Raw genomic sequence first — 12709 nt, 5'->3', positions numbered from 1 at the left:
TGCTCTTTGTTCAGCCCAGAAAAAAACCCTTAGATATCAAACAAGTCATCTGCACATCAGCTCATGCACATTATGAATGACTCGCCTCACCACAAATTAATGGGAAGGGTGTGCTTGATTTGACGCGCATAACTCCGCAATGTTTTTCTACACAGTCTCTGTACTTAGTGAAATGCTATTCTAGCAATGTCTTTGTCGAGCATATTAACTGTATCTGAACTGCGCCACTTTCGCATATCCATAGAGTGCTAGATACTAGCCAAACTAGATAAGAGAATGTAACTTTAGGAACTGTATCAGAGTGATGTCGTAAAACACCGCGGTAAAGATAGCATGAAATTTGATATTCGTTTGACATTCAAATTCAGAGGATTTCACAAGTCCAACCTGGGCCAACTGTCAGTGAGAGCCTAAAGATTGTTTTAAACCCCTTTCCAGATTTGTGAATCTTTTTTATCTATCTGTGAAAACAGAGTAAAGGCTGATTTCACCGTTTTTTCTCTATACACACCACAAAAGACAAGGTTTAGATCACAAAATACTTTACTTAGACTGGTCCAACCTGGACAAGATTATTATTGAATGCCTTTAGTCTACGTATTACACTATTTTATATTTGTGAAACATTTCATGTATTTGTGAAAACAGAGTAAAGGCTGATTTCACTATTTTTTCTCTATACACACAATAAAATATATGGTCTAGGTCAAAAACAGCCTTTTTCACAAATACATGAAAATGTTTGTCCCGGGTAGCGGACGAAGGTTCCCAGAGGCTGGTGAAGTCTCTTTACCTTCAGTAGTCTTTGGTAGTAGTTTTAGCTCTCAGAAACCACAGATTAGACCACGGACACAGGATTAGAGACTCGACCAAGACTTTAGTAGGCAATTTCAATAGTCGTTAAGTGTACCCAATTTTTTTCCCATCGCTTCGAAAGTGGAAAATCACACATTGTTTCTGTTGTTCGTTGGTTAGCATTAACAACTCTTAACGTCCGCTTTGCCTCTCCGTGGCCTTCAAAGTAAAAGTCTTTCGTCTCTCGCCTGGAGCACGTGTATAGCAGTCGGTGATTCTCAGACAGCAGAGAAAATACATCTGAACTAAATTTACGTTCATGCTTCAATCAGCTAATCAAACTCTATGAGATTTCATCCTTTAATAGTTCCTGAAATATAATAGATGGTAGGTGAGTAACTTTATAGTTTACAGCCCAAGCATGCACGAATGGAAGAAACTTTCCTCATCAAATAAATTATAACTTTAAGTATTGCATTTATTTGGAAGATGCAAGTCTTTATCGGCCTATAATAAAATACAAAGTCACAATACACTAATCGAAATATTATACTGACTGTGTTGAGGGATTGGGAGAGATCATCATCCACAGCTCAACAGGTGGCCAATCAGGGCTCCTGAATATTACTAGCGTGGCACACTGGCTGCATGTGAAATGGAAAATGAATAGAAAAACAGTAAATGTTGATTGTTGACTGTTGATTGACTACAAAGGCTGGTACAAGAACACCAGACACTATACAGTCACACTTGCAGCTGAAACAGCTCTGTTCCCTCAAACCCACTTCTGTCTACATCAGAAGCCAAGTGACTCCCCATCATTTGGAGGATGGGCTCAGGACTTTGGCACACTGTAAGCCTTTTAAATACCCACTGCCTTTTATGTTCATAACACACACACATGCACGCACGCGCACACACAGACACACACAGGCACACACAAACACACACAAGAAATTAAAGCAAATCACCCTTTCAACAGAGGATAAATTCAATTCATTAATTAGAACACTAATTAGAATGTGCTTTATTTATTTGTCTTTTATGTTGTCAAATTAGAAAACATGCTTATAGTATCCTTAGGCTATGCAATTGCACAATAGAATCACCCAACATTTTTTTTTTAATCTATTTCTTTCCATTTTTGCATAGCCATAGAAAAACACATCTTTTATATTGTGAAACAACACTTGTTGTTTGTCTACATGATAATATTATGGATTTAACAAAGACTACCTGACCATGTTTCTACCATGTTTTTATTTTCTGCTAATAGGTTAAGCAGCAGCTGCATCTTTTCATGCAAAGCAGTTCTGAGATCCATCCAGATGTTTAATCACCTCATTTCCTAAGTGTCGTTTTCAATGGTGACAGCCATTCTCCTGCCTATTTGAACCTGGCTTGTAGAGGCTGCTGCTGTTTGATAGGTCCTGTCACATGACATGCTGTCTACAATTACAATGTGGATCACAGAGAGTATAAATATAGCATTACACAATGTCAAGTATAATTACTTTCAAATATGGAAATTATTTTTGGAAGGAAAACAAAATGTTTGCTGTATCATCTTTGTCTTGTGCCAAAAATCAAACTCTTGATTTTCTTTCCAAGGGATAGCAAAAAGTATTACTAATCAGTGTTACTATGTTTTCTGATCACAGGTAGCTGTCCTTCATGACGACAGGACCCTCCAATGCGTTCTTCCTGCGGGCGGTAGCTTCCAGGATCTTCTTCCTGGGTCCTAGCTGGATGTGAATGCCTTTGAGGTCTTCGTCAGAGCAAAGCATGAGGGCTTCAAGGTCCAAATGCTCCCGGCTGAATGCCAGGGCAAATTCTGGCAAGGACATTGCAGACAAGAAGACATCCAAAGGAGAGGTTTCCTCATCATCGTCGTCATCGAATCCCAGTTCTTCCTGGTTCCAAGGCAGGTCCGCATCACCGTCCCCCGCAAAGCCGGCATAATCTCCCTCTGTCTCGAACATCTCGTTCTGAACGAGGTAGCCGAGATTTTCATTGCTCGCACTAGGGATGTCTTCTGACTCGAGCCCCATCTTCTTCATGAAGATCAGACCCCCAAGACCGGGCCGGTTAAATATAGACTGTTTGGTTTGGCCGGGTTCATCATCGTCATCATCATCATCTTGGAAGCCTGCCATTCCGTCCTCATCCATCTCGTTCTCATCCTGCTCACTGAAGACGTCCGCGAGCTCTGGCTTGTCAGGCGTTCCGTTCTCCTGCTTGAGGAAGATGACGTTCCCATCCCCTCCCACTCTCTGCAGTGTGCCTTTATCTTTCTTGCCAAACTTCTTCTGGAGCGTGCCCTTAACCCTGGCTGTGAGTGAGCCAGATGTGTCCGAGGCAATGAGCTTGGAGAACTGCTCATTGATGCCGCTCATGGTGCCGCCGCTTGAGAACGACGGTGCCACACTGGCCTCCGAAACAGACCCGCTGTTGCTTACTCCTCGGTACATCTTATCCATCTTGGTCTGGTGTCTCTTCTTGACCTTCTCGCAGAGTTTCACCCGTCTCTCTGCATCCTTGCTGGCCTCCTTCTTTAGACTGGCCACCTTCTTGGGATTCTGGTTGGTCTGCTGTGAGGCGGCGGCATCTAGGAAGCGCACGCAGTCCATGCGGTCGCGTGAAGCGGCAACGTCCATGGCTGTGTGGAATTCATTGTCCAAGGCGAAAAGGTTGGCGCCAAAGTTGACCAGAAAGCTGAGGATATGCATGTGGCCGTTATTGGCAGCGTGGTGCAGTGGTGTGTTCCCCCAGATGTCACTCCTGTTGGGGTCCCCTCTGTGTAACACACAAGAAAACACAGTTCAATAAGAGACTTAAAGTAATAATCTGCAACTTTTTCATATAAATACATTTCTGTCTATGTCTATTTTGCTACTCTCTATCTCCGACTGAGAGCGCTCATTGCTGACCACAGCAATGAGCGCTTATCACCAAAAGTGTTACCAAGATCAAGAAAAACAAGAATCTCAAAGATGATCAATTTAGTTGAGTTTAGTTTGAGTACAAATTGCATATTAACAGAGAACCATTTTCTTTTAAAAGACAATGAAGCAATATGGGCTTGCAGTAACATTAAATTTGATGTAACAAAATGTTCATTCATAATGAATTAACAAAAAGGCCTTCACATAGACAGTATACTGGCAAAATATCAACCAAACATGGCTGTGGATAATTGGTAAGCTATTAAGATTTAAAGTCCTCCTGTGCCATGTCCCATCGTTACAGCAATAAAAGTCTTGATTGCGGTATCACAGCAACAGCTTGTCATAAATCCCAACCTGTAAGCTAATGAAAACACTTAGGTTGTTTATGGCCACGTAGGTGAGAAATGGGTTACAGGAATCTAACTTTCCTCTAGATATCTTCCATATCTTCACTCAACCTCAGAGTGAAAGAAAGTTCAGTGCAAATGTTGTGCTGCATTGCAGCCTGTCTTTTGTCATGTTGACAGAGATGAAGGGGACGTGGGGGTGGGGATGGATAAAGGCTCTTTTGTTTTACAGAATGGCTTTGGCTGATTAAACATTTGGCTCAGCTCATGGGAGAGTGCAGTCTAAACAGTGGAGTATAGTTTTAGGTCCGCATAGTATGGTGGTGGACAACATGTGAACACAGTTGTTGTCAAAGTCCATCTAGGATCCTATTGACTGATTCACAGTATGATATAATAAGTTATAAAACACATTACACCCCATCCATAAAATTCAGTGAACAATAATTTTTATTAATAATTTTTTAACTATTTATTTTGATTACAAGCAACACTGGAAGTAGTATTGTATATCTTGGAGTAGTTTTATTTTCCTTTATTGTAGGGAAGTTACACACTTATAAACTATTATAACAGAAATTGTATCAAAAATATTTCTCTATGTCTAAGTGACACAATCTAACCAAACTGATAAGTGTGCATGCCAAAGTTAGTATTCTTCATTTAAGATATCAAAATCTAAACATTTGAGTTAACAATAAGCCTATAAACTGCGATGGGATTAAACACAGGCGATATAGCGAAGGCTGTTGGTGCTCACTCTCTGCTGCATATGAGTTGAAGGGCATCGACATGTCCGTGGAAAGCAGCCCATAAGGTGGGTGTCATCCCATCCTCATCCGGAGTGTTCAGGTCCTTCCTCGTGGCCTCCTTCAACAGGTCCAAGTAGCCGTCAATCGCCGCTTTATGGTACCGAGACATCGTTTACCTCGTTGTAAGTAATATTTAACACTACCATTCAACATCAGATAGGGGAAAAATACAAAAAGTTCAATACAAATCTGGCACTTTCTTTTTTCCCACTCGCGTCGGATGCACAGTGGAGACTGCAGTCCCGAAGCAGAGAGCTGGGCGTCAACATATCTGCGGAACAAAGCTATAAAACAAAAGCAAAGTCCAGTTCACTCCTGTCAGTTGCCACATTCACTTAAACGCCTTTCCTGCTTTTATCAGCGGCCTACGTGTGGGCCCAGCAGACCAGAATCCCAAGGTGTCTTTACTCCGTCACCCAACTAACCGGAGGTTATAAAAAAAAAAAAAAAGCATTGTAATCGAAGTAATCCAAAATAATAATAATAAAAAAATGGGCGCTCTACCATACACACACCTAACCTCCCAAACTAAAAATCGATATAATATTTCTACAGGGACTTATATGTCTGTGGTACCTAATTATGAGTTTATAATGACGTCGTCTTAGAAATCATTACTGAAAAGTTATTTTTAAAGACTTGATTCCATGTTAGGTTATGTCTTTTATCCGATTAGTTTTATTACCCTCTATTCTCATCTGTCTGCGTGCGGTCATCTTGTAGGCTACCTGTTTTATGAGGAGTTATGATGTTTTCTTGATTGCTAAATCATTGTAAATTCTAATAACTACTAATAAAGTTTCTTATTACAGTTTATTGTTATTTTCGTATTTCGTGGTATTTCGTTTATCTCGTAACTGTGTTATTTCTATAACATCCCAATATGGAATTATAGTTTTGCTGTGATATTATAGTATCCTTCTAAAATGTATTAGCCTATCTGATTAGGCTGCTATAGTTCTTTTTCGTAAGCAAGTTTAACAATAAAGAGCACTACAGAGGAAATAGGCTGCTGGTAGGCTGTCTCTTCCCTAATCTTGGGGAGTTTCTGCCTCATTCTCGTTTCTACATGCTGTCTCTTCCAGCTGACACCTTCACTCTTAAGAAGGATGTGTCATTTTAACACATCTGTGTGTCTTCTTTGGGACTACACACACTTGTGTTACTTTTCAACACAAGATATGTTAATAACGACACGTTGTGTAACAATGTATTGTCATTAACATATGTTGTGTTGAAAAGTAACACGTGTGTGTAGTCCCAAAGAAGACACACAGATATGTTAAAAATTACACATCTTTTCTAAGAATCTTACGTTGTGGTATTTTCTATTAACTATGATTTTCTCTGGTATCACTATAATATTCCTATAATATCATAATATTATCCTCTCAGGACTTGTTGTGATATTTGTATAGTATCCTTCTACACATGTTTTTGAGTTCCAGTGCTATTTTTGTTCCTTTCATCCCATTTTAACGCATGTGATAAAATAAAGGAAGCTGTTCGGTGAGCAAGATCAAACAACCTCGGTTTACAAGACACACTGATGGGCTTCTTCGTCATGAAGGCGCGTACATTTACAATGCATGCGCGCACCAAAATATGTCAAGTGCACAGATAGGCCATTTTGACACTACAGACTCCTTTACAGTAGATGGCGATGTGGCCTAGTAGGCTATCTCATTCTCAACCCGACTGAACCACCAACGAATGAGAACTGGGAGGAAACGCAAATCGGCAGATTCGGCATTAGACAACTGTCTGCGTTGCATTGCTTCTTGTCTCTCTCAGCGTGCCTTCTTCCTTGAAAACATCATGAAGTTGTAGATAGATGTTTGTCTAATAATCCATAACCAGCCCTGCAGCGAGAAAGACCACCCGACCGACCACTTTGTTTAGACCAGGTCGCTCTTCAGTTACTTCCCGGCGTTTGGCTCGGCCGGTCAGTCCGGGAGAAGCTGCAGAGATGTCCGACAACGGCGGCTCGGCTGTCGGCCTCCTGTCCTACGAGACGCTGGTTCATGCTCTGGCAGGTGCAGCGGTGAGCAGATGAAATGTCATCAACCCAATGTTAAATATCTGAGCTGTGTTTGTCTTGAACTTGGTCGTCTTGGCATATGAATTGTTTCATAATAGGTGCAGGGAACCGACAGATTCTTACAGTTTTGAAATTTGCATGTTTGTTAGTAACATTATATGCATTGGCCCTTAGGGGAGCGTGACAGCAATGAGCGTCTTCTTTCCTTTGGATACAGCCAGGATCAGACTACAGGGTGAGTCGAAGGTCTTGTCTGAATGGACACACACACACACACCTGATAGCAGCACCGACCTCTAAACCTCAAGTAGCAAAGTTCATCATAGGCTGCAACTGTGTGAAGCACAACTCCAGTTTGAGTGTGATAAACAGCTGGCCTACTGGTGCCAACTGCATTCTGAAAATGTAAAATTCACCCTGTTCTGTCACTTGTTCAGAGCACCTGGCGTCACTGAGCAGTGATTCATATCTTCTTTTGTTTTTGTTTCAGTGGATGAGAATCGGAAGTCCAAATCCACCCCCATCATCCTGTCTGAGATAGCAAAGGAAGAGGGCCTGTAAGTCTCACTGTGCCGTACTGTCACATAACCTGCTGGCTGCAGTAATTTCTCCCAGAGTTACGGCTCTTGTTTTGCGCAACTGTTCTGAAATCCAATCCCCTTAGTTTGATTTGAGCAGTCGACTGAACCAGACACCCTTATGTGGCCTCAAACTGGGCTTACACTGCTGTTGCACCCATGGGACCAAAAGCACCTGATCAAACATTCCATCTCAATTGTAATTCCATACTTTGTCACCATAACTGGGTAGTTTTATGTTTATATTCCATCTCTCCAGACTATTTCCGCATACTCATATTTCTCCCCTTCTCCCAGTCTGTCTCTATACAGAGGCTGGTTCCCAGTTATCTCCAGCCTCTGCGTCTCCAACTTTGTCTACTTCTACACCTTCAACACGCTGAAGAAGCTGGCAGCCGCTGGCCAGCACAAGTCCAGACCTGGCAAAGACCTGCTCATGGGGGTCATATCAGGTGAGCGCTCTCAAAACGAATCACTCTATATGTTGTTAATGACCTGATAACACACGTCAAGTGAAGACTACAGGTTTTGACTGAGAGACCTAAGGATGAAGGGTGCATTCAAGAGAGCTAATTATCTGTTCTTCCTTCAGGGGCAGTGAATGTGATCCTGACCACGCCCATGTGGGTGGTCAACACTCGCCTGAAGCTGCAGGGGGCAAAGTTCAGAAATGAAGACCTCCAGCAGACCCACTACAAGGGAATATTTGGTGTGTGTGTATGTGTGTCTGTCTTCAAACATGCTTCTCTTTGATGGCATGCCATTGTCAAACCCCGCTATGTTTGTGCTTCCCCTGCCAGATGCCTTCTCCCAGATCATAGCCAACGAGGGGGTGGGCACCCTGTGGAACGGCACCCTGCCCTCTCTGGTCCTCGTCTTCAACCCGGCTGTGCAGTTCATGTTCTATGAGGCTATGAAGAGGAGGGCAGGCACAGGAGGGAGGAAGGTGAGAGGAAGACAATGGTTTTTGAATGCTACACCATCAAATCTGATCTATGAGCCTCGTGTGACTAGATTCATACAGTTAATTTATTTTGTTATTTCTTTTCTCTATCAGAAAGATGCAAATGCCTCAGCAGTAAAGTAATTGTGAGCTATGTAGTTTTGGCTCACCTTTAAACTCAGAGCCAAAGCAATGTATGTATTAACTGAAAACAAGCTTACTCCCATTGAAGGGGGGGGGACCTTTCTAGGGTATAGTGTATGGCCTTATCCAACAACAATTGTTCTGGTGATGTAAATGCTGTTAATTATTCATCACAAAATGTACCAGCCACTTTGACAGGTAACCTCCCTCATTCAGAGTTTGTTTGTAATCATATTTAGTGGGTTAAAGGGTAGAAGTGGCTGGTGAATTCAGCAATCAATCAGCTACTGTGGCCAATGGAGAGAAAAAGTTAATTTCCTGACCCTGAAAGTTGGGTACATTTTGAATATGCATACATTTTGAATATGGCATTCTTGCAAGTGGTGTTCTTTTTTGAATTTGAGTGTGTGTTGAGATAAATCAAGCTCTTTTCAAGAATATTTGAAAGAAGATTTGAATATACGTTCGACAACGCTATTCTGAAAATCAGTGACAACACTAGACAGGTTTGTCAGCCTGTGGGTTAATACTTTTTGTCTTTCTGCAGATATCCTCAGCAGAGATCTTTCTCATTGGAGCCATTTCCAAGGCCGTTGCTACCACAGCGACATATCCCCTGCAGACGGTTCAGGCCATCCTAAGGGTAAACACTCTACTTTTGGACTTTATTTTCTAAGGGGCTACAATATTCTCAGCTTTTAACATCATATGTTACTCAAGTTTAGTCTGTAGTAAAGGATTTTGGGCAGGGATGTTACTTTTGATGCTTATCAAAAATATGGCAAAGGCTTGAAACGTCAATGTGTTTAAGAGCAGATGAAGAAATTTGCACTTAAACGACTGATCGTACCACTGGGCTCCTTTTGTGTGAACGACATTCTTTACCTTAAAAACTGACCATATTAAATTCTAAATCTAGCTCCTTTGTATGTTTACATTGTAGTGCAAATTTTACTGTGTACTTGACAAAACTAGTGAATCAGCAGTTTATGTGGCAACTTCGCCATGTGGGGCCAGAGAAGGCATGACAGTCCTGAAGCATATATTCATTTTCCTTCATTGGTGCTGATTGCTCCAGGAAAGCTTTATTTGCCCCTCCCTCCAGTTTTGTACAATAACAAATACTGTATATAATAGCTAGTGAGGAACATGGGATTCATTTTGATAGCATTTAAGACCAGTTCGTTAAGCTCAAGAGGAAAAAATAAATCCTCAACCTCTAGCCACTGTATGTAAAAATAGAGACAATGTATGTACAGACAAGTTAAACTACTAAACTCACTAAAAGTGAGCCATCTGTATTTTCACATACTGTGGCAAGAAGGTTTTGATGTTTTTTCGTGGAACCTCAGGAACTGAACAAGAAACACTAATGCCTTCTGAAATCATTTTGTAGAACAACATGCAGACATGAGTGGGGCAGAATACCTTCCAAAGGACCATATCATGATAATATAAATTCTTTATTGGCATTCACAGTGTGAATGATCCTTCATATCTCAAGGCAATAACTTGCTGTCTGCTCTCTCGCTAGTTTGGCCAGTACAAAGGTGATGGCAAGGGCGGTGTATTAGGAAGCCTGCGGAACGTATTCCACCTGCTGATGGACAGAATCAAGTGAGTCTAACTACTAACACACACACACACAACCACTTACACTTACACAATGAGCCCACAGGCAAAGATTTTATGATAGCTGCTCATTCATTTGTATCTGTTCTCTGTGGTACAGGAGGCACGGTCCGCTTGGCTTATACAAAGGCCTGGAGGCCAAGCTCCTACAGACGGTACTGACAGCTGCCCTCATGTTTGTGGTGTATGAGAAGATCACTGCAGCCACCTTTAAAGTCATGGGCCTGAACAAGAAACTGAAGCACTGAGAACACACACCTACTTGAATGTAACATGCGTTGGCGTTATTGGGCCCCGTCTCAGATCAAGGAGCCAGGCCGCCAGTGGGTAGCTACAGGGTGTCGGGAGGTTTTACTGTAGCCTGGCATTGATATATTAGGACAGGAATTGAGTCACATCAGTGTGCTGATGAAAGACTGGGATTGGTGACTTTAGGGCTACAGATTCCCATCCTCACCCATAACATGCACCATAACCAGAGGTGGGATCTGTGGTTGGCTTCTATCAAATAATACGCACACACCCCCCCCTCTCTCTCTCAGCCCCTAAGTGGTTCTGTTTATGCAGACTGGTCTTTTCTTGAATCTCTCTTGACGTGGTTGTCAGTGATCTTATAAGAGCTGAATTTAGTAGGGTTTCTGTGTTTGAGAAAAGCAAATTAGTGGCTGGTCGCTTTGTACTCAATATTATTGCTAACTGCAGGCACTTCACCTGAAGGAGTTATTAAGCTGAGAGTGTTTAACCCCCTGCTTCTGCCTGTCTGCTCTTCTGGAAACGTTTAATGAAAGCAATTTGTTGATTGCACTACTGAAGTGGCACGTATCTAAAAACATAGCCTGATGGAGGGCGTCATTTCTCACCCTCTTGCACATATTACTGAGTACTGTATTTAAAGCTCTTATGTGGGCCAACTTCCCTTCCAGGAAGACCACTGTCATCACCTTTTTAGAGAGATTCCTCATAGGCAGCTTGTAGCTTCTGATGTCCCAGCTGCCAGTGAAGTTTGGTGCCTTCACTTGAAAACCATCAAACTAATGCCATCTGTACTGTTGATAACAACATTATCAAAAGCTATCATCTGAGATTTAAAACTAGTTGGTAGAAACATCACTTGTATTTTTCTACAACAGAAGTTTGCTGCAAAGAATGACCAAAAGGGTTCCCTACCCATCTCCCACCTCTTTGTGGCAAGTATTGTCTTGATCTAAGCTACTGAACCATTCTGTTTTAACTTTGAATTTAACTGAAGTGTACTCCTTAACTCCTTGGTTTACTGTAAGACATTAACCTCATGAAATATCTGCAGATAAATGTTTTAACATGTTTACTTAAGATGGCAGTATTACATGCAAATTAGATGTCGTCTACAGCTGCAACAAGTAAACACACTGACGGATACAGAAATGAAAACTGGTTAGAGGGTCTGTTGTAAAAGACCATTACATTCTTTAATAAAAAAAGTTGAGAGAAAGTGTAGAACTCCCAATTAATATTTGTGGATATAGATTGTAAAATCTGAAACAACTTTTCCACTTCATAAATGTATGTTTGGATTTTAACAATTTATATGAAATTACAATTAATTTAATATAAATGGATAATTTGGGTGAGGGATTTAAGTACACAGGAGCATCTTACATTGAGAGTTTGAGAGTAAACAAAGTAATAAGCATTAGAGTACATATACTTGGTGCTGAGTGCCTCTACACAAAAAAAAACCTGTACTATCAGCAACTGAAGTTTGTGCTCCACCACTGCAATGACTGTTGAAGCTGTAAACTACCCATGATGCACTGAATTATCTGTCTGTGGCCTTCATGATTTTACCGGTCAGTAGGTTCATCCACACTCTTATTAGCTGTCTTGCAAGTGTGTCACATGTCGGAGCTTAGACTAGCTGTAAGACTGTTCGGTGGTCACTATGTTCTCACTCTGATATGATGAATGGAATTTTGGATGTTGAGTCACTCAGTTTGCTGCTGTTGCACAAACTGATTGTTTTACCTGGTAACCGGGGGATTATTCAGTAAGATGTGACTTCTAATCATTACTATGAATGGGACTTAAAGAGGTGCTAGTCTTGGTACTACTTTTTCACATCACATTTGAGAGGTCACAACCTATTGAGGGTTCATGGATTAATGAGTGTGTTCTTCACCTTAATTTCCAATACCTCTTTCAACAGAAGCCTGGTTTATTTAGCAAAATCAACATCATTGCATTGTGTTGTCTTAACAGTTTACATGAAAATATTTAAACTGCTGATGCAATACTTACTTGAAGTCATATTCATAATTTACAGGACATGATTTTTTTGTGTAACATTTTCTAATTTCTTTAAATTAACATACTAGTCTTTTTGGGATGGTAACTTATTGTTATAACCTGGGCATAATAAAAGTTTGAAACAAAATTGATATCATGCCGTTATTACTGTAGAATTTAAAATCATCACATGCCAGAAAAACA

The 12709-nt window shown here is 41.1% G+C and overlaps 2 protein-coding genes across 2 annotated transcripts; one reads left to right on the top strand and one right to left on the bottom strand.

Annotated features, from left to right (window-relative positions):
• Positions 1-2450: 2450 nt before the first annotated feature.
• Positions 2451-5011, bottom strand: anks4b (ankyrin repeat and sterile alpha motif domain containing 4B). Its single transcript, XM_071910466.2, has 2 exons — positions 4851-5011; positions 2451-3591 (listed from the first exon to the last, which is right to left on the bottom strand). Exons 1-2 carry the CDS (start codon positions 5009-5011, stop codon positions 2451-2453), a joined length of 1302 nt encoding a protein of 433 aa, XP_071766567.2.
• A 1624-nt stretch (positions 5012-6635) lies between these two features.
• Positions 6636-11951, top strand: slc25a17l (solute carrier family 25 member 17-like). The gene is made up of 9 exons (XM_071910448.2): positions 6636-6946; positions 7118-7178; positions 7434-7500; positions 7819-7973; positions 8114-8230; positions 8322-8467; positions 9156-9251; positions 10143-10225; positions 10341-11951. The coding sequence occupies exons 1-9, from the start codon at positions 6872-6874 to the stop codon at positions 10486-10488; spliced, it is 948 nt and encodes a 315-aa protein (XP_071766549.1). The 5' UTR covers positions 6636-6871; the 3' UTR covers positions 10489-11951.
• The last annotated feature ends 758 nt before the right edge of the window (positions 11952-12709 follow it).

This window comes from Centroberyx gerrardi, chromosome 7 (assembly GCF_048128805.1).
Source record: "Centroberyx gerrardi isolate f3 chromosome 7, fCenGer3.hap1.cur.20231027, whole genome shotgun sequence".
NCBI lineage: Eukaryota > Metazoa > Chordata > Actinopteri > Beryciformes > Berycidae > Centroberyx > Centroberyx gerrardi.
This window is presented reverse-complemented; position numbering and strand designations above follow the sequence as displayed.

Coding starts and splice junctions, on each gene's coding strand:
- anks4b (XM_071910466.2), bottom strand. CDS start 5,011: ATGTCTCGGTACCATAAAGCGGCGATTGACGGCTACTTGGACCTGTTG. Junction 3,592..4,850: donor CAACTCATATGCAGCAGAGA/GTGAGCACCAAC, acceptor TGTGTTACACAG/AGGGGACCCCAACAGGAGTG.
- slc25a17l (XM_071910448.2), top strand. CDS start 6,872: ATGTCCGACAACGGCGGCTCGGCTGTCGGCCTCCTGTCCTACGAGACG. Junction 7,974..8,113: donor GCTCATGGGGGTCATATCAG/GTGAGCGCTCTC, acceptor TTCTTCCTTCAG/GGGCAGTGAATGTGATCCTG. Junction 8,231..8,321: donor CCACTACAAGGGAATATTTG/GTGTGTGTGTAT, acceptor TTCCCCTGCCAG/ATGCCTTCTCCCAGATCATA.